Source organism: Muscardinus avellanarius (assembly GCF_963383645.1).
Source record: "Muscardinus avellanarius genome assembly, chromosome: 11".
NCBI lineage: Eukaryota > Metazoa > Chordata > Mammalia > Rodentia > Gliridae > Muscardinus > Muscardinus avellanarius.
In genome coordinates, this window is record NC_137797.1 from 42089171 (window position 1) to 42108122 (window position 18952).

At 35.4% G+C, this 18952-nt stretch overlaps 1 protein-coding gene across 1 annotated transcript in view; it reads left to right on the forward strand.

The window, feature by feature from the left end:
• Positions 1-18952, forward strand: part of PAWR (pro-apoptotic WT1 regulator) — a gene marked incomplete at both ends in the record, with an annotated part of 89013 nt that overhangs the window by 63790 nt on the left and 6271 nt on the right. The window contains one exon of the mRNA XM_080704825.1: positions 11704-11738. Coding sequence (XP_080560951.1) covers positions 11704-11738 — 35 coding nt within the window. The remainder of the gene's footprint in view (positions 1-11703; positions 11739-18952) is intronic.

The window sequence follows — 18952 nt, forward strand, 5'->3', positions numbered from 1 at the left end:
AATTTTTAAGTTGCTCTTAATAACTTTCCCAGTCTCATTTTGGAAGCATCACCTTCTCTGAGGTGTTTTCAATGAATTTAACCTCTGATACTTTTTTCTTACACCCAGATACTTTTTAACTTGAGCAGTGTTTGACTTTTAGTTCATTATTAGTATTTGCTGATTAGCAGGTTAAAGTAGCATCAACTATAAAAAGGAAAAACAATTACTTCCTTGCTGTTAAAATAGTAAGAATCACTGAATTGAGTTGAACGACCAGTTCTGCTCTAGACGGTCTTTTTAATATTAGAATTACATAGCAAATATAAAAAGTTGAACAGAATGTTTCTACAAAGTCATTTTTAAAAATAATCAACACTATCTATGGTTTTTAGAATTGCCAGAAATATCTAATTCTGTATGATTATATTTATAAACTCAGCTTTACCTCAATTTAAATTACCTATTATTTTGGTTTCTGTGGCACAGAAAATTGGATTGGTAGTAGATGGTATAGGAATGGCTCAGTATAAAGCACAATGAAACAACATGATCCTATAGAATTCCCCCTCCCCTTCCCTTCAGTTTCTCCCTCCCCTTTCTTTCCTTTCTTCCTGATAGGAAGTATAAAAGCAGGGCCTTACAAAGCACATGCTCTATTACTGAATTGTATCCTTAGCTTCAGAATCATTTTGTATAAATTGTATTTGGGGAATATTCTTGATGTAATTGGTCTTAAGTTATGTTGTGGCATTTTAAGACCTTAAACTTACTGTGTATTTTTTTAGAGTTCAAGTCTTGACTTTCTAAATGCATTTTATTATAATACTTTAAAAGACATTTGAGAAGAATATACACGTCTCATTTTATTGGTGAAAAAAATACAAAACCATGTATTAATTTGTAAGATTATAAAGACATTTGGCAGAGAGGCACAGTATTTTCAAGTGGTTAGGAAACACAGATGCAAAATTCCTTCCTCTGCTTTTAGAAAGAATGTATTTATATGAAGATTCATGGAGTGATGTAGCTTCATTTATTCCTTCTCTTCCTCCTAAGTTGCTATTATAGTAGAAGATAAACATCACAGTTCTGGGAAAAGTAGTGCTCCGTTATATTGTGGTATAAGCAAAAAAAAAAAAAAAAAAAAAAAGTATCAGCATTTTGATGACTGTTTAAAATCTAAAATCTTAGGTCTAACAGAATTGAAATTAAATATGGGCCTATTTCAGTGAAGACTTCCCACAAAATGAAGGCTTAATTTATTGGTCTAGAGACGCTATAGCATTTTAATTAGGAGTCTAGACCTGGTTTCAGTTCTTAGCTATGCTACTTACTCTAGCATGCTTAACTCGTGGCATGCACAGGAGGCAGTGGCTTTAGAAGGAGGCTGATTTCTTTCTGTAAAATGAGGGCTCTACCTACTCAGTCTAATATTTTTCTCAAGCCATAGACAGATATGGAACTCTCCGAACTCAGCTGATCTGGGCTCTGAAGAGCTTTCTGCCCCATCTATTTTGCCTTCTTTGCCAAATGTTGCTCTTCTAATCTCTTTCACACCCTCTCTTAATTTCTTCTACTTTTGTGTTTGTTTATTTTATTTTGTTTATAGTTGGGATTAGTAATTGGTCATTCATTGGTGACTTTGGATTCAAATATCTATTTTTCCAGACTATTTAGGATGAGAATAGGGCTAAGATTTTCCTATGGGCTTCCCTTATTCTTCCTCATCAGTGTTGGAATGGGAACAGGAAGTACTCTATTAACATAAACTATTTTTGAACTTCTATCTAAGCTCACATATTCTGTTAAGCATAAAGGACAGATAATTATTAACAAACTCCAAAATAAAAAAAAACAGAGGGGGGGAGTATGATGGCAGTATTGGTTATTTAAAAGCTATGTGTGTTTGTAGGGATGAGGTATTGGTTCTGGGTATTAAACCCTGGAGTGATTTTACCTCTGAGCCTCACCCCCAAGCCCTGTTTTACTTTTTATTCTCAAATAGAGTCTTACTATATTATTGTGTACTGAAAGTTTTCTTAAATAGGATTCATAGGAAGACTGTATTCTTACCAATGTCTGTGAATCTTATTTCCCCTCCCTCTGCTCACTGCCTCTTTCCCTCCCACTACCTTTCTTCTTTCCTTCCTGATACTGAGGATCAAATGCAGTGTCTTGCAAAGCACATGCTCTACCACTAACTAAGCTGTATGCCTAGCTCCAGAATCCTTTTGTATAAGCTGTATTTTGGAAATATTCTTAATGTAATCTGGTATTAAGTTATTTTGTGGCATGTTAAAATCTTAAGCTTACTGTATATCTTTTCAACTAAAAAGAGTTTTTATAGTCATTGTTGGATGAAATGGTCTGTATATGTCTGTTAAGTCCATTTGGTTTGTAATATGTTTTAAGTCTCTAGTATCTATGCTGACTTTATGTCTGGATGACCTGTCAGAAGTCATCCAGAAATTCAAATCCAGATATTGAAATCACCCACTATTATCGTATTGGCATCTATCTGAGCCTTTATGTCAAGTAGTGTCTGTTTTCTGTTTTGTTACTAATATTAGCTTGAAGTCTACTTGTCCAGTATGATAGTAGCTACTCTTGATTGCTATCCAGTTTCATTTGTATGAAATATCATTTCTATCCTTTCACTTTGGCTTATGGATGCCTTTGCATATGAGGTATGTTTCTTGCAGGCAACATATAGCTAGGTCTTAGCTATATCTTATGTCTTCAAAATAAAGACACAGTCTGCCAGTCGGTGTCTTTATTTTGAAACAGGGTCTCACTAAGTAGTTGCTGAGGGTCTTGCTAAGTTGCTGAGGCTGGCCTCAAACCTCACATCCTCCTATTTCAGCCTGAGATTACAGGCAGGTCCAGCTCAGTCTGTAACTGGCCTCAAAACTGAGATCCTCCTGTGTCAGTGCTGGAATCAAGGCATGTACCACCATGCCCAGCTGTGAATTTTAAGTGGAGAATTGAGACCATTTATATTCATTGTTATCATAGAGAGTTGTTGATTACTTTTTGATTTATTTCTAATGCTTGATTCTCCATATTCTCATCTGCTTATTTATTCTTCTAATAAAATATATTCTTTCCTGAGTGCTCTTGGTTGTCTTTATCTTCTCTGTATAGGATTCTTTTTAAGTATCTTCTGAAATGCTGGCTTAGTATTTATGGATTCCTTTACTTTTATGCTTAACGTCTACAGATTTTATTATCTTCAGTTCTGAAGAATAGCTTTGCTATATGTATCAATCTTGCTTTGCAGTTATTTTTAGGACTTGAAATATATCATCCTAAGACTTCCTAAACTTTAGGGCTTCTGTTGAGAAATCAGCTGTTATTCTGACTAGTTTTCCTCTGTAGGTGATTTAGCATTTTTCTCTTATAGGTTGTAAATTTTTTCCTTGATTTGTACTTTTTTGGGGGGGGGTAGTACTGGGGTTCCTGGAAACCCTTCTCCCTCCGGACTACGCTCCCAGACACCTACTTTTTATATATATGTATTTTTATTTGGAAACAGGGTCTCTTAAGCCAGCAAGGCTGGCTTCGAACCTGTGTGATCCTCCTGTTTCAGCCTCTCAAGTGCCGGATTACAAGAGTGTGCCACCACGCCCAGCTGATATGCACTTTTGACATTATAATTTTAATGTCTCTTGGAAAGGTTCTTTCCTGGTCTTGTCTATTTGGGATTCCAAATGCCTCTGGCATCTACATGTCCATCTCATTCCAAGTTTGGAAATGTTACTGTTTTATTCCATCTCATTCCAAGTTTGGAAATATTACTGTTTTATTTCACTAAAAAGACTATCAGAGCATTAACCTATATCTTTTTTTTTTCCTTCTTCAGTACCTGTGAGTCTTCATTTAGCTCTCTTCATGCTGTCCCAGAGTTCTCATTCACATGCTGCCCAGCAGGCCCCCCCCCTCTGAGTTCCTGTGTGTTCTCTCTCTCTCTCTCTCTCTTTCTCCCTCTCTCTCCCCCTCCCTCTCTCCCTCCCTCCTTCCTTCCCGTCTCTCCCCCTTCTTTCCTCCCTCCAGTCTCTGTCTCCATCTCCATATACTCTGTTCAGGCTTGGGCATCTTGTGTCAGGCTGCAAGAAGCCCTCCTTATTCTGACATACTTTGACCAGTTGCTCTTCCCTGAGGTCTCTCTCTGTTCTTCAGAGTCTGAAACTTAATGCTGAATTGTTCATGTGGACACTCTTCATTCTACCTGAGTTCTGATACACAATAACCATGGCTCTCTGCAGGTACACATTCTCTCTAAAGCCACCAAACCCCATTCTGGGCCACTATCTTGAATGGATGATTTCTACACCCTTCTTGGGGTCTGGCTATCCTTTGGTGGGACTCCATTTCTAACCTTGCTTCATGACCACCTTTTCTCTCTTTCTTGTTTGGGTTCTAGTTTATTAGACAGACCCAGGACTTCTGCTGTGCAAGTGATAGTGGTTTGCTTGAACTCTGGCTTTCTGTGCTAAGCAGCTCTTTTCCACAGAGTTACAATAGTCTGGTACTCTGGTATGAGCATGAGGCTTCTTTCCCATCTTGCTATTCCCATAGAATGACTGTAGAATCGAATTTTTAAAGAAATGATGGGGTAGTTTAAGTTTTTCCTATAAAAATAATTTGTATATTATAGAAATTTTGTTCTGCAGCCATCTTCAACATATCTTATTAAATTATGTGTAACTATAAAGAATTTTAGTATTGATTTAACTATAAAGAATTTAGTATTGATTGAATATAAAGAAAGTTAGTATTGATTGCGAGTCAGCAGGTTATGTCATATTTTTCTCCAAAGGATTGTGGCTTTGTTGCTAATTAGTTTATTTGAATAACTGCAGTGTTATTTCGCTATATTCCATTGAGCATTTGTCCTATTTTATTTCACATTTGCTTTCTATTTGCTCCTACATTACAAGTACTGATATGCCACTGCACCTGTAAAGATTATATTCATGGATTTCCTTATTGACCATTCTAAGCTAGAATGAAGCAGAATGTTTTATTTAAACTTACGCAAAGCGCTTTGTGCTTTGCTAACATTTTCTCAGCTCTACATAGTTGTTTTCCCTTTCTTTTAGTAATATAAACCTGTCCTATTGCAAGGACGATTATTTCAGGTAAAGTATATGTGAAATCAGTTGTATAACAGACTGGGATTTTTCAAAATATCACATTACATGATCTTTGAAACTTTTCAAACCAGTTAAGTTTTAGTTGTACTTCTTACAAGCAGTTTCAGTAATAGTGGCAATTCTTTATTTTCCCCCCACTTTAGAATGGAATTGACAACTTTAACAAAGTAGTTATTAATAGAAGTTTCTAGAAATTACATAGTTATTTTTTTAGGATTTTCTTGTGGCCACAGAAATATAGAGGTTTCTAGTTTCTTAGTTAAATCTAAGATGCAGTTTATATTTGTGTAGAATTTTGTTGTAATGTGGAGGGATGTCTAACATTTTTCTCTTTAAAATTATAAGGGACTCACCAGGCATGGTGGTGCATGTTTGTAATCCCCACGCTTGGGAGGCTGAGACAGGAGGATTGCACAGGTTCGAAGCCAGCCTTGCTGGTTTAAGAGACCCTTTTTCCAAATAAAAAATATAAAATAGGCCTGGGAGTGTAGCCCGGAGGTAGAAGGGTTTCCAGGAACCCCAGTATCACCCCCCCACCAAAAAAAAATATATGTGTGTGTGTGTGTGTGTGTGTGTGTGTGTGTGTGTGTGTGTGTGTGTGTGACTCTGGCCTGCTGTAGTGGTGTACGCTTGTAATCCCAGTACTTGGGAGACTGAGACAGGAGGATTGCGCAGGTTCGAAGCCAGCCTCAGCTACTGAGTGAGGCTCTCAGCAACTTAGACCCTGTTTTCAAGTAAAATACAGAATAGGTGTGGGAGTGTAGCCCAGAGGTAGATAGAAGGCCCCTGGGTTCCATCCCCAGTACCCCCATATATATATGTGGGACTCTTCTGCTGAATTATATGATTTTTTTCATTATATGCTCAGTTTTCTCTTTTTGGCAAGAGTATAGAGATCACTTTTAAAATCCATTTATAATTGTCGATTTCTAATATGTGTGAGAAGCAGAATACAGAGTACTCTGTCTAATTTGTTGATAAGGATAGAAATTTGACTTCTAGAAACGCTGTAAAATAACATTTAGCTACAAGATGTGTAGTCTCTAATAAAGAAGACCATATTTAACTTCACTAATGAAGAATAAGCTTAGGTGTTAACTGTCTGCTTCAAAATCTTAATGATTGAAGAGCTGGTTATATAAGAAATAAGTACAGCTCAAATTCTAGTTGTGTCTTGGATATCAGCATGAAGTGATTTGATCAGCCTGTCAGAGTTCTAGTTTTACCTGCTGCACCAAGTTAGCTGTATAGAAAATACTATGTAAAACTTAGGAGATGTATTTTAAGTGGTCAGGTTTTTTTTTAAATAAATGTAAGAAAGCCCACAGTTAAAAAACAATGTAAGACAACCTGTAAGGAAATGTAGAGATCTGGTATTATTATATGAGAGCTTATTACTATATTTAGCTGGAATCATATTTAATACTGATTTAAGTAATTTATAATTGGACCAAACTATGAAATTATTGTTAAGCCATTCTAGATTAGTGTTGTCATAATGTCCTCATTTCATATTTTTATATTAAAATTCTGCTGTATTGTATTAATATAAATTTTATCATCTAATGGAAAGTGTTTTGTTTCAGGCCTCAAAAATATTATTTGTTGCTCTGTTGTTCATACCTCTTCAGTTGATGCATCAACAACCCACAAATCAGTGAATCCAGGAAAAGCTGCTTTCATTTAACACTTCTGTTTACTCCATTGCAGGAAGAGGTAGTCTGGACAATCAAGCTTGGTGTGATATATTCTGAAATATTTCAAATATTATCAGAATGAGAGAGATGTGATGTTTTTGAACTTTATTTTGGAGATTTGGCCATTACTAGCAACTTTAATAGAGGTTTCTAGTTAACAAATCTAAGATGCAGTTTATATTTGTGTAGAATTTTGTTTTAATGTGGAGGAATATCAAACATTTTTCTCTTTAAAATTATAAGGACTCTTTGTATATTCTGGATATTAGCCCTCTATCTGAACAGTGGCTGGTAAAGATCTTCTCCCATTCTGTAGGCTTTCATTTTAGGTTCTTGATGGTTTCCTTTGATGAGAAGAAACTTTTTAGCTTAATGCCATCCCACTTGTTAATTATTGCTTTAATTTCCTGTGCTTTGGAGGTCTTGTTGAGAAAGTTATTGCCTGTGCCTATATGTTGTAGTGTTGATCCTATGCCCTCCTTTAATAACTTCACAGTCTCAGGTCTAATTTCTAAGTCTTTGTTCCATCTCAGGTTGATTCCTGTCCATGGTGAGAGGTAAGGATTTAGTTCCATCTTTCTATAAATGTATAGCCAGTTCTCCCAGCATGATTTGTTGAAAAGGCTGTCTTTTCTCCAGTGTACGGGTTTGGCCCCTTTGTCAATTGACTATCGAAGTGTGGATTTGTTTCTGTATCTTCTATTCTGTTCCACTGGTCTGTATGCCTGTTATTGTGCCAGTACCATGCTGTTTTTACTACTATTGCTCTATAGTATAATTTGAAGTCAGGGATTTGGATGCCTCCTACCTGGTTCTTATTGCTGAGGATTGCTATAGAAAGCCTACAGAATGGGAGAAGATCTTTACCAGCCACCGCTCTCTGATAGAGGGCTAATGTTCAGAATATACAAAGAGCTCAAAAGACTCTACACTAGCAAAACAAATAACCCAATCAAGAAATGGGCCACTGAACTGAACAGACACTTCACAAAAGAAGAGACACAAATGGCCAATAGATACATGAAAAGATGTTCAACATCATTAGCCATCAGGGAGATGCAAATCAAAACTACGATGAGATTACATCTAACCCCAATCACAGTGGCAAGCATAAAGAACTCAAGCATGGGAAGGAGGGATAGGGAGGAAATGGGGTGGTGATTGGGTAAGGGCTAATTGGATGATATGTGTATGTATGTCTACACAAGTCTTGTATCCCATTAAGATGTATGACTTCAATGCACCAATAAAAATTTTTTAAAAATTATAAGGAACTCTTGCTGAATTATATGATTTTTTTTTCATTATATGCCCAGTTTTCTCTTGGCAAAAGTTGCATTAAAGTTTGTAATGCAACTTTAGATGGGCACCAGTTGAGGTATGTATTTTGTTTTAGTTCATATAGGATATTAAGGAACTTTATTTTTTAAGAACTTTTATAAAATATTTTTTGAAATATTGTTTGTGAAACTCTATGTGGGAAGTTTCATGTGAAATCATCATCTACATACAGTAAAATGTACTGTGAGTAGATACATATAAATCTAATATTCTTTTCTGTTTTATCTAATAAATAACTACTAGCCAGTTATGGTGGTGCACACTTGTAATCCCAGTACATGGGAAGCTGAGACAGAAGGACTACAGGTTTGCAGCCAGTCTCAGCAACTTAGTGAGAACCTGCTTAAAAAAAAAAATGAAATAGAACTGGAAGTATAGCTCAGGTAGAATGTCCCTGGGTTTAATTCCCTGTACCACAACAAACAAAAATAAAAAAACAAGCCGGGCGTGGTGGCACACGCTTGTAATCCCCACACTTGGATGGCTGAGACAGGAGGATCACACAGGTTCAAAGCCAGCCTCAGCTACTTAGTGAGGCTCTCAGCAACTTAGTGAGACCCTGTTTCCAAATAAAATATAAAATAGGTCTGGGAGTATAGCTCGGAGGTAGAAAGCCTCTGGGTTCTACCCCCAGTACCACCAAATAAAATAAAAAACAATAAAACACTAACTCCTACACTTTAAAAAAAAAGAATTAAAATTGGATGTTATTAAATATTCTTTCAGTTATTTACTAGAGATACCATATTTTTATAAATAGGGAATCTATTCTACATGTTTGTTGTACAAAGTAAAAAAGAGATCTGCCTTCTCATTGTTAGAGGATACTATTTTAATGATAGATAAGAACTCTTTTAAATTTTCTTCCAAAGGCATTGTTGCTATTTCTGTAGTAAGACCAGGGAGGGTTAAAATGCCTTTGTATCAACTGTCATAGCTTGCTTCCCTAGGGATAATTCAGTTCACAGGGTTAGAACCACACAAAAAACCCTAGGATACTGTCACCTGATTACTTCCTTCATCTGGTAACTTGCCAGGTGGTACTTTTTCTGTAACTGTAGATTACTAAGGAAGTTACTTTCCAATTTAAATTGCCAGCTTTATTTATTTAATGCATACTAGTTGAGCTAGGGTTTCAGAGAGAAATAAATGAATACAAGGATGTCTATCTTTTAGAAGTTTATATTTTACTTAATAGAGGTGAAAAATTGAGATTAAAATGATACTTAAGTGATTTAGGCTCCTCCTCCTCCTCCTCCTCCTCCTTCTCCTTCTCCTTCCCCCCTCCCCCCCTTCTCTCTGTCTTTTTTCCCCCACTACTGGATGGAACACAAGGGCATTCTACCTTTGAGCTGCAACTCTAGCCCTGTTTTGTATTTATTTTGAAACAGGGTCTCACTGAGTTGCAAAGGGCCTTATTAAGTAGTGGAGGATGTCAGTGAACTGCGATCCTCCTTTCTCAGCCTCCTAAATGCTGGGATTACAAGTGTGCACCACCATGCCCGGCTGCTGATTTAGGGTTTTCTAATAGGAACTATTGACTTGGAATGATTTTTTAAAATTTATTATTGGGCATGATATCACATGCCCAGTACTTGAGAGTCTGAGAGGCAGGTTCAAGACCAGCCTCTGCAATGTAGTGAAGCTCTCAGCAATCTAGTGAGACCCCATTTCAAAAAAAAAAAAACGAAACAAAAATAGAGCTGGGGGATGTAGCTCAGAGGTAGAATGCCCCTAAACTCAATCCCCGGTATCACCAAAATAACCCCAAATTTGTTAAAATTTTATACAGAAAAATTTATCAAGAGATTTTTCCATATTCCAATTAGCTTTGGAAAATATTAGATATCAGAGTTAAATTGTGGTAAAGATGTTGTGCTAATTGTATTATTCATTTATGGTGTGTGCGTCTGTGTGTGTATTAGTGTTACCCCTGGCCCTTTTTTGTTTTTGTTTTGAAACAAGACCTTGCTAGATTGCTGAGAGTCTCAAAAAGTTGCTGAGGTTTGACTTCAAAGCTATGATCCTCCTGTCTCCTCAGCCTCCCAAGTACTGGGATTACAGTCATGTAGGCATGTGGCTCACGAATGTCATTTGATACCCAGAACAACCAAATAAAATTGTTATCATCATTACTTCCATTTAGAGATGCAGAGACCAAGACTGATAGAAGTTTAAACTTTTCAAGCTTAACAGCGTCTAGTGGCCCTCTGTCCAGAACTTTGCTTAGTTCTTCCTCATAATTGTGTAGTTTGCTGTCTTTTGTTGTGTTATGTAGTATGTACTATTTGCTGTTTTACTTTGGAACTGGTTCTGATAAAGGGAGCTTGTTCTTTTATTTTAATCAGATGAGAAATTCTTTAATTACAGGATTTCTCTTGAAGATATAATAATTTTAAAAAATGTGGTTTTTTTGCGTGTTTGGGAATGGAACCCATAGGCATTCGACTACTGAGCTATACCCTCTGCCCTATTTTTTATTCTTTATTTTGTAACAGGGTCTCACTAAGTTGCAGAGGGTCTCACTAAGTAGCTGAAGCTTGTCCACAAACCACAATCCTCCAATCTCAGTTTCCCGAATGCTGGGATTACAAGTGTGTGCTACCATGCCTGGCTAATAATTAAAAATTTAAAAAGGTTATTTTTATTTTTTAAAAGATTGGTTTAAATTTTACCTGTTTTATTAAAAATGAAGCCATAGAAGTATTTGGAGAGCATAAACTATCAAAAATGACTACCTGGTTAGTTGCAAGGTATTTTTTCCATCTCAGGGGTTAATTTTAACTTTCAGCAATCCTTGTCTGGTAGCTTTGAATTATGATAGTAAAAACCTCACTTTTCATTTTAGCCATGTGTGGTTTTTTTAAAGTGATTTGTGTAGCTTTTTTTTTTTAAATTGAGGGCATAAAAAAGACAAAGGGCGATGTATTAAGATTCTAATGGTTGTGTTTTTAAATGCTCACTGATTTGAAAGGATTCAGCTAACTAAAAGATTTAGCTAACCCCTGCCTCAACCATTTTATGAGCTTTTAAAATATTCACATATTTGCAAAATCATTTTCTTTGGTACTGGAGGTTGAACCCAGAGGCATTCTATGTCTGAGATACACCCCCAGCCCTGTCTGTCTACTTACAGAACTGGGGATTGTACTCAGAGGCATTTTACTTCTAAGCTACATCCCCAACCCTATTTTTTATTCTTTATCTTGAAACAGGGTCTCACTAAGTAGCTGAAGTTGGCCAGGAACCTGTGATCCTCTTATCTCATCCTCCAAGTACTAGGATTACAAGCATCCCCCACCACACCTGGCTTGTAAAATAATTTTTTGAAAGTGATTGATTTGGACTGACAAATCAAATTAGAGTCTTATTTTACCAGCAATGTAAATTAAAAAAATAATTGGAATCCTCTTAAATTGATTGTTTTAAGATCAGATATTCTCTATGAACTGTATTTTATAATCAGTAATTGTATACTTATACTCGCAGACACATCCAGACTGATTTGCCATTACTTTTATTTACAGGACTCATCTAGAACAGTTTCAGGCAGATACAAAAGGTAAGGATTCTCATGTTGTATTTATATTGTAGACACAAGTATAATGTTTATCTGGCCATGACTTAACCAGAACTGTTTGGAACCAGGGGCCTTCTACCTCCGAGGTATACCTTCAGCCCTATTTTTAACTCTATTTTGAAACAGGTCTTAATAAGTTGTGGAGAGCCTCACTAAGTAGCTGAGGCTGGCCATGAACCTGGATCTTCCTATCTCAGTCTCCCAGGTACTGGGAGTGTGTATGCCACCATGCCTGATTTAAAGCAACTTTTTGAAAAGAACACTTAATACTGTTTTTTTGTTTTGTTTTGTTTGGATGCCACTGGGGATTGAACCCAGGGACATTTTACTTCCAAGCTACATCCCAGCCCTATTGCATTTTTTATTTTGAAACAGGGTCTAAGTTGAGGAGGGCCTCACTAAGTTGCTGAGGCTGCCTGCAAACCTATGATCCCCTTGTCTCAGCCTCCCTAGTACTGAGATTATGAACATTGCCACCATACCAGGCTCAACACTGAGTTCTTAAACAGAAATTACATCGTAGGCAGGAGTATGTTTTTTAGCATTGCATATTGGGACGTATCCTGTAGTTTTGTTTGTTTTGTGGTACTGGGGATTGAACCCTTGGGCATTCTACCTCCAAGCTATATCCCCGGCCCTATTTTTTTATTTTTTATGTTTGAATCATTGTCTCAATAAGTTGCAGAGGGCCTCACAAAGTAGTTGAGGCTGACCATGACCTGCGATTCCCTGTCTCAGCCTCTCAAGCACTGGGATTACAAGTATGTACCACCATGTCAGGTCTGTAGTCTTTTAAAACTTCACATATTATAAAATTATGTGGATCTGATGAACTCTGCAAAATTAAAACTTCAAATTACTTATAAAAATAAACAATACAACAAAATTTTATTTTCCACAGTTCAAAAGGCTGAAAGTTTAAAATCACGCTACAACCTTGACCAGATTTTGGTGAGGGTGCTTTTTCTGTCTTACAGATGGCCATCTTCTCACTGTATCCTCAGATGGCAGGTGGGGTGGGGGGCAGTCATTTCAGTGTTCCCTCTTCTAGGGTGCTGTTTTCTGCCATAAGGGCTTCCACCCTCATGAACTCATCTAACCCTAATTGTCTCTCAAGTTCTCCCTCTCCAAATACTACCACACTGAACATTAGGGCCTCAGCATCAGTCTGTCCACTGCATCCCTTTGTCACAAAGGAAAAACATTCTGTCAAAGGATCTTTTTGTGCATATGTGTATAGGAAGAAACTTAGAGTTTAGTATGAGAAATTGCTCAGTAGTACCAGTTAGATTATTCTCATTTTTCCCTTTGAAGCCATAAAGGTTGCAGAAGCATATGCTAACAATAATATAATAATAATAAATCTTCAGGAGTTCTGATGTTCAGTGTGCTTTACAATAGAAATCTCATTCAATTCTCATGGTTATTTATAAAGCAGATGCAATATTCACTTTCATTTTATAGATTAGGGAAGAGGAGTTAAAGAGGTAGAATTATTTTAGTAAGGTTAAAAAATTGCCAGTAGCAAAATCTAGATTAGAATTTAGCCAGCCTGACTCTAGAACCCAAGACCATCTGTGTAGATTTATACATATAAAACCTTTGTTTTTGGATATTTATATGTTAAAATTTAAAACATGTCGGTTATTCTATCTAAGCCATTTATTATTAGATGTGATTTTAAAACTAGATTATATAGATATAAAATTTAATTATTATTTTTATCATGGTTCATAGTATGTATAATTAGCAGTAGAAAGATTAGGCCAACATAAGCAGTAGTTAATATAAATGTTTATTGTTACTAGGATTTTTATTACATTTATGTTTTCTGAGTTAAAAATCATCAGTTAAATAAGTCTGAAAACATGTCTGGCACACAGGAAAACAATGTTTGCTACTGCTTTTATTTTTATTTCAAAGTCATTTTATACAATATAATGTCCTTTTAAGCTTCTAATATTTTTACATTGATTGATAATTTTTATTTCACTGCCAAATAACTTTAATTTGGCCTGTTTCTAAACTATATTCTCAAACCAAAATAATTTTTATCATCAGTTTGGGAAATAAATATAAATTTTGGTAATTTATCAAGTTTTTTTGTACCAATTGCTACATATTTAATTTTATTAGAGCTTTAAATTGTGAACAGCACTTTTCAGATTTATGTTCTCTAATTGGAATTAATAGAGTAAAACATTTTAAAAAGAAATCTTTATTGAAAACTATTTACATGTCACTGTGTTATGTCAGAAAGAAAAGTATTGCTTGTGTTACACATTTTTATTTTTAATTTTAGTTGTGACATTTTCCTTTTCTCTTCTCTTCTCTTCTCTTCTCTTCTCTTCTCTTCTCTTCTCTTCTCTTCTCTTCTCTTTTCTTTTTTTGCAGTACTATCGATGGAACCCAGGGGCATTTTACCTCCGAGCAACACCCTCGGCCCTATTTTTTAGTCTTTTTTATTTTTGAAACAGGGTCTCACTGAGTTGCAAAGGGCCTCACTAAGTAGCTAAGGCTGTTTGCGAACCCTTTCCTCCAGTCTCAGACTCCTGAATGCTGGGATTACAAGTGTGCGCCCCCACACACCCATCTGTGACATGTTTCTATGCTTGTAGTTTTGATTGTATAGCCTAGAATATGGGGTTTATTGCTTTTTGGTTTTCAAAGATTTAGCTGCTTAATACTATTAATGTTTTTAAGCTTTAATCATTTACTGTTAATTTATTTAATTTTTAACTGTTATATAGCCTCAAAAGCAAAAAATGAACATTTAAAATAAAATTGCCATGGTGGTACACATTTGTAACCCCAGCTACTTGGGAAACTCAGACAAGGAGATTATGTTCAAGGCTAGCCTGGGCAACTCAGTGAGACCCTATTTGAAAATAAAAAATAACAAGGGCTGGGGATGTAGCACAGTAATAGAGTTCCACTGGATTTTATTCCTAGTACTAGGGCAGGGTTAGAAATAGAGAAGAAAAAAAAATCACAAAATCTAGAATTTGTATCTGAAATTATACATTCTTTATAGAGTAGGAATGTGTTATGCTTTATCAACAGTTCATTATTTTCATTAATCTGTCAGCAAATTGTAGCAGGGACTGGAGAATAGATGTTTCTTGATAAGGTTATCTGCTAACAAATGAGGATGACAAAAATAAGAATAGGCTAAAAGAAAAAAATTGATATTAATATGTCAGAAAATGTTTTAACCAAAGAATTTATACACATTTGCATGTACATCCACATGCATCTGTGTGTGTACATATATGTAAACACACATGTACACATATACATAGAACTGGAAATAACTCCTATAAAGTCACTAGATGGCTCAAGAACCCAGAAAACTAAATTAAAAATAATTTAAAAATAAAATATTCTTACAAGTTAATCATTAAATACTTTTGTCTTAAAAATGTCAAGAATGTACTTTTTTAGCACTGAATCTGTTAAACTATTGATTCTTGTTTGCCTAGAATATCTCTTACATATTCACTTTGTTCATATATATTCATATAACTATGTCTATATATGTTATATGTAATATATAAAATATGCATTTTATACAAGTATATGTTTATATATAAATGTATACATTCATATAAATATGTTTATATGTTATGTTAATATATAAATATATGCCTTACATATATCGTACACATTCGGTTTTCTGTTTGTTCATGTATATATTTATATTCATATAAATATATTTTACATATATTTTATGTTCATATATATGTAAATGTATATTGCCGGACCCAACACATGCACACATACGAACGTATGTATATACATATATAATCTGCTCTTAACCTGAAATTAGTTGATATCATGAGCTGCTAAAATCTATGTAAAAGAATATAATGATGCCCCGTGTGGTGATGCACACCTGTAATCTTAGTACGTGGGAGGCTGAAATAGGATTGCATGTTTGAGGCCAGTGTATGAGAATTTAGTTTTTTTATTTTTATTTTTATTTTTTATTTTTTTTTTTGGTGGTACTGGGGGTGGAACCCAGAGGCTCTCGAAATACCTCTGGGCTATACTCCCAGAATTTTTTATGTTTTATTTGGAAACAGGGTCTCACTAAGTTGCTGAAAGCCTCACTAAGTAACTGAGGCTGGCTTTGAACCCATGCGATCCTCCTGTCTCAGCCTCCCAAGCGCGGGGTTTACAAGCGTGCATCACCACACCCGGCTGTGTATGAGAATTTAGCAAGACTGTATTTCAAAATTTAAAATTAAGCCGGGTGTGGTGACTCGTGCTTGTAATCCCAGCATTCAGTAGGCGCTGTTTAGAGTGGCTCTTTGCAACTCAGACCCTGTTCCAAAATAAAGAATAAAAAAACATAGGGCTGAGAGTATAGTTCGGAAGTACAATTTCCCTGGGTTCCATCCCTAGTTACTGCAAAGAAGTAAAAATAAGAATAAAATATGGTTGGGGTGTAGATCAGAAGTTGAACACTCTTGGGTTCAATCTCTAGTACTACAAGAAAAAAAAGATGAAATTATTTTTCTGAGATCAGATTTTTATCCAGTTTTTAAAGGGATGGATCTGATTCAGTAAAGTAAAAAACCTACTAATATGTTGTGAAATGTTAATCGCAGTTATCTCTAGGTTGATGGGAATGCTTTTATAATACTCTTTTATACTTTTTGTTTTCAGTGAATATATATCATATGTTTTAATAAGGAGTCTGAGTTAATTTTAATTTTTAGTTGTTGGTGCATGGTTTTTATTTAAAGGAAGAAAAGCAAGAAACCTACAAAGAGCAAAGGGCCATTTTAGAGGAGTGGGAAGAAGGTGATGAGAGAGAATAGGGTAATGAAAGATACTGAAAATACAGAGGCCAGTCGTGCACTTATTGGTTATTTAGAAATTTCATGATATTTCCAAACACTCTGAATATTTGATATCCTGAGAGTAGGATTTTACACATAAGGCTTGTAATTGCTAAGCTCTAAAATGTCTATGTTAGTGGGAAATTCCTCTAGGTATAATCTCTTAATACTGCCAGTCTCGTTCACATGATAGTTCAGAATAACAGTGTTATTTCCCTTAACCTAGCTCCCTCATCTTTCTACAAAAGATGTGATAATTCCCAGAAGGAGAAAGACTTCAATAAAGGGTGATATTTATCTTCAAAGATACTGTTTATTTTTTTCTTTTTTCTCAGCATTATGGTTAATGTCTTTGTAGCTGAGGCAAATGGAGGATTCTTTTTGGATCTTCATAGTTAGAGATTCATGTTAACATTCCTAAGTAGAACATTAAAAACGTTTTGGAGTTAACGAAGCAATCTTTTATTCTGCGTATTTTCCATTGTGCATATCCGGCCTATAAAATATATTTTAAAACATTTCTTTTTTTAGGAGAAACAGCTAAATTGGCAATAAAATCAAGGAACACTGTTCTTTATAACAGTATTTCTTTTACTTAGTAATATACTGGGGATATATAAAGCACTGATTTTATTTTTTAGTAATAATTATTCTTTGCTTTTAAACTTGGTCTTCTTTAGTTCTTTTATTATTTCATCGTGTGTGTGTGTGTGTGTGTGTGTGTGTGTGTGTGTGTATTTTGCTGGGAATTGAACCCAGGGTAATTCTACCTATAAGCTGTGCCTCAGCCCTATTTTTTCATTTGAAAGCAGAATTTCACTAAGTTGCTAAGACTGGCTTTGAACCCGTGACCCTTCCATCTCAGCCTGCCAAGTACTGAGATTGCAAGTGTAATCTATTGATTTCTATTTCAGTTAATTTGCTTTTGGTGAGTATTTGTTACTGAGATGTACAAGATGGTGGAGGCATACATACACACATCACCAAGTTAGCCCTTACCAAATTCCCACCCCATTTCTTCCTTCTCCCTTTCTCATGTTTGGCTTAGTGATTGATATGTTTGTTAATGTACATCATGTAGATTAAAGAATTTCCCTCTTCCCCTCTCCCATCCCCCACAGGTCGCCTTATTTGCTCATCTATAGTATCTCCTTCTTTGTCTAGAGTTCCTCCTGTGACCCATTTTCTTCCTAGCTTCCACATATTAGGAAGAGCATCCAATTTCTTATTTTTTGTGACTGCTTAATCTTACTTAGCATAATGTTCTCCAGTTCCATCTATTTCCCTGTAAATGATGTAATTGTGTTTTTCTTTATGGCTGAGTTATATTCTATTGTGTACCTATCCCATAGTACACATTTGTAATCCATTCATCTGTTGATGGACATTTTGGCTGGTTCCATAGTTTGGCAATGGCGAATTGTGCAGCTATGAACATAGAAGCGTGATGTTTTTAGAAACAGACTGTCAAACAGATGATGAGTTTTGTTAAAGTTTGAAGATAGTGATTTTGTTAACATCACAATGATGTGAAGCAAATCAAGCCTCGTATTGTGGCATATGCCTTTAATCTCAGTGCGTGGGAGTCTGCGAGAGGTTCAAGGCCAGCCTCAACAACTTTGCAAGACTCTGTTTCTAAATTTTTTAAAAAAGTGTGTGTGTAGGAGCACTGGGATTGTAACTCGGAGCTAGAATCCTCCTGTATTCAACACCCAATACCACCAAAAAAAAAACCCCAAATAATTTATTTTTCAGTTTTATTGTTAATAAACACAACTTGGTCTAAAGCATATAAAACTTTAAAATGTTGCAGTATTAAGTTTGTTTTGTTTTGTCTTTGTATGATTATATTCTGATTGTACAGAGGTAGTGATAAAAATAATGTGCTGGAGTTTGTGCCAGAATATAATCAATCCACATTCCACATCTTTTATTGAGAAAATCTTGTGTCATCAGCAGAATAGTTCCCTAGTTCTGTCAGCTGAATTAGCAGTAGTTCACTAAACATATGAATAAGCACTAATGCATTAAATTTGAGATAGAAAAAATTTAAATGTCAGTAGCTTGAGGGTTGATCTGATCAGTTAAATTGTATACTGAATTATACATTGATTTTCAGTCAGGAGTATTTGAACCTTGGGATGACCCTTGGTGATTTTATAAGATAAAACAATTTGGTTCCTAGCTTTTTGAATATGTGAGTTAAAGTTTCTGGCTGACAGCTTCATTTTTTTAAAAAACTGATCTCAGACTTCCATTCAAAAGAAGTCAAATGTTTTTCAGTGATAGATATGATCAAAGGACAAAAAGTATTAGAAATTTGGGGAGAAATTTTTTTGGTTTGCTGTG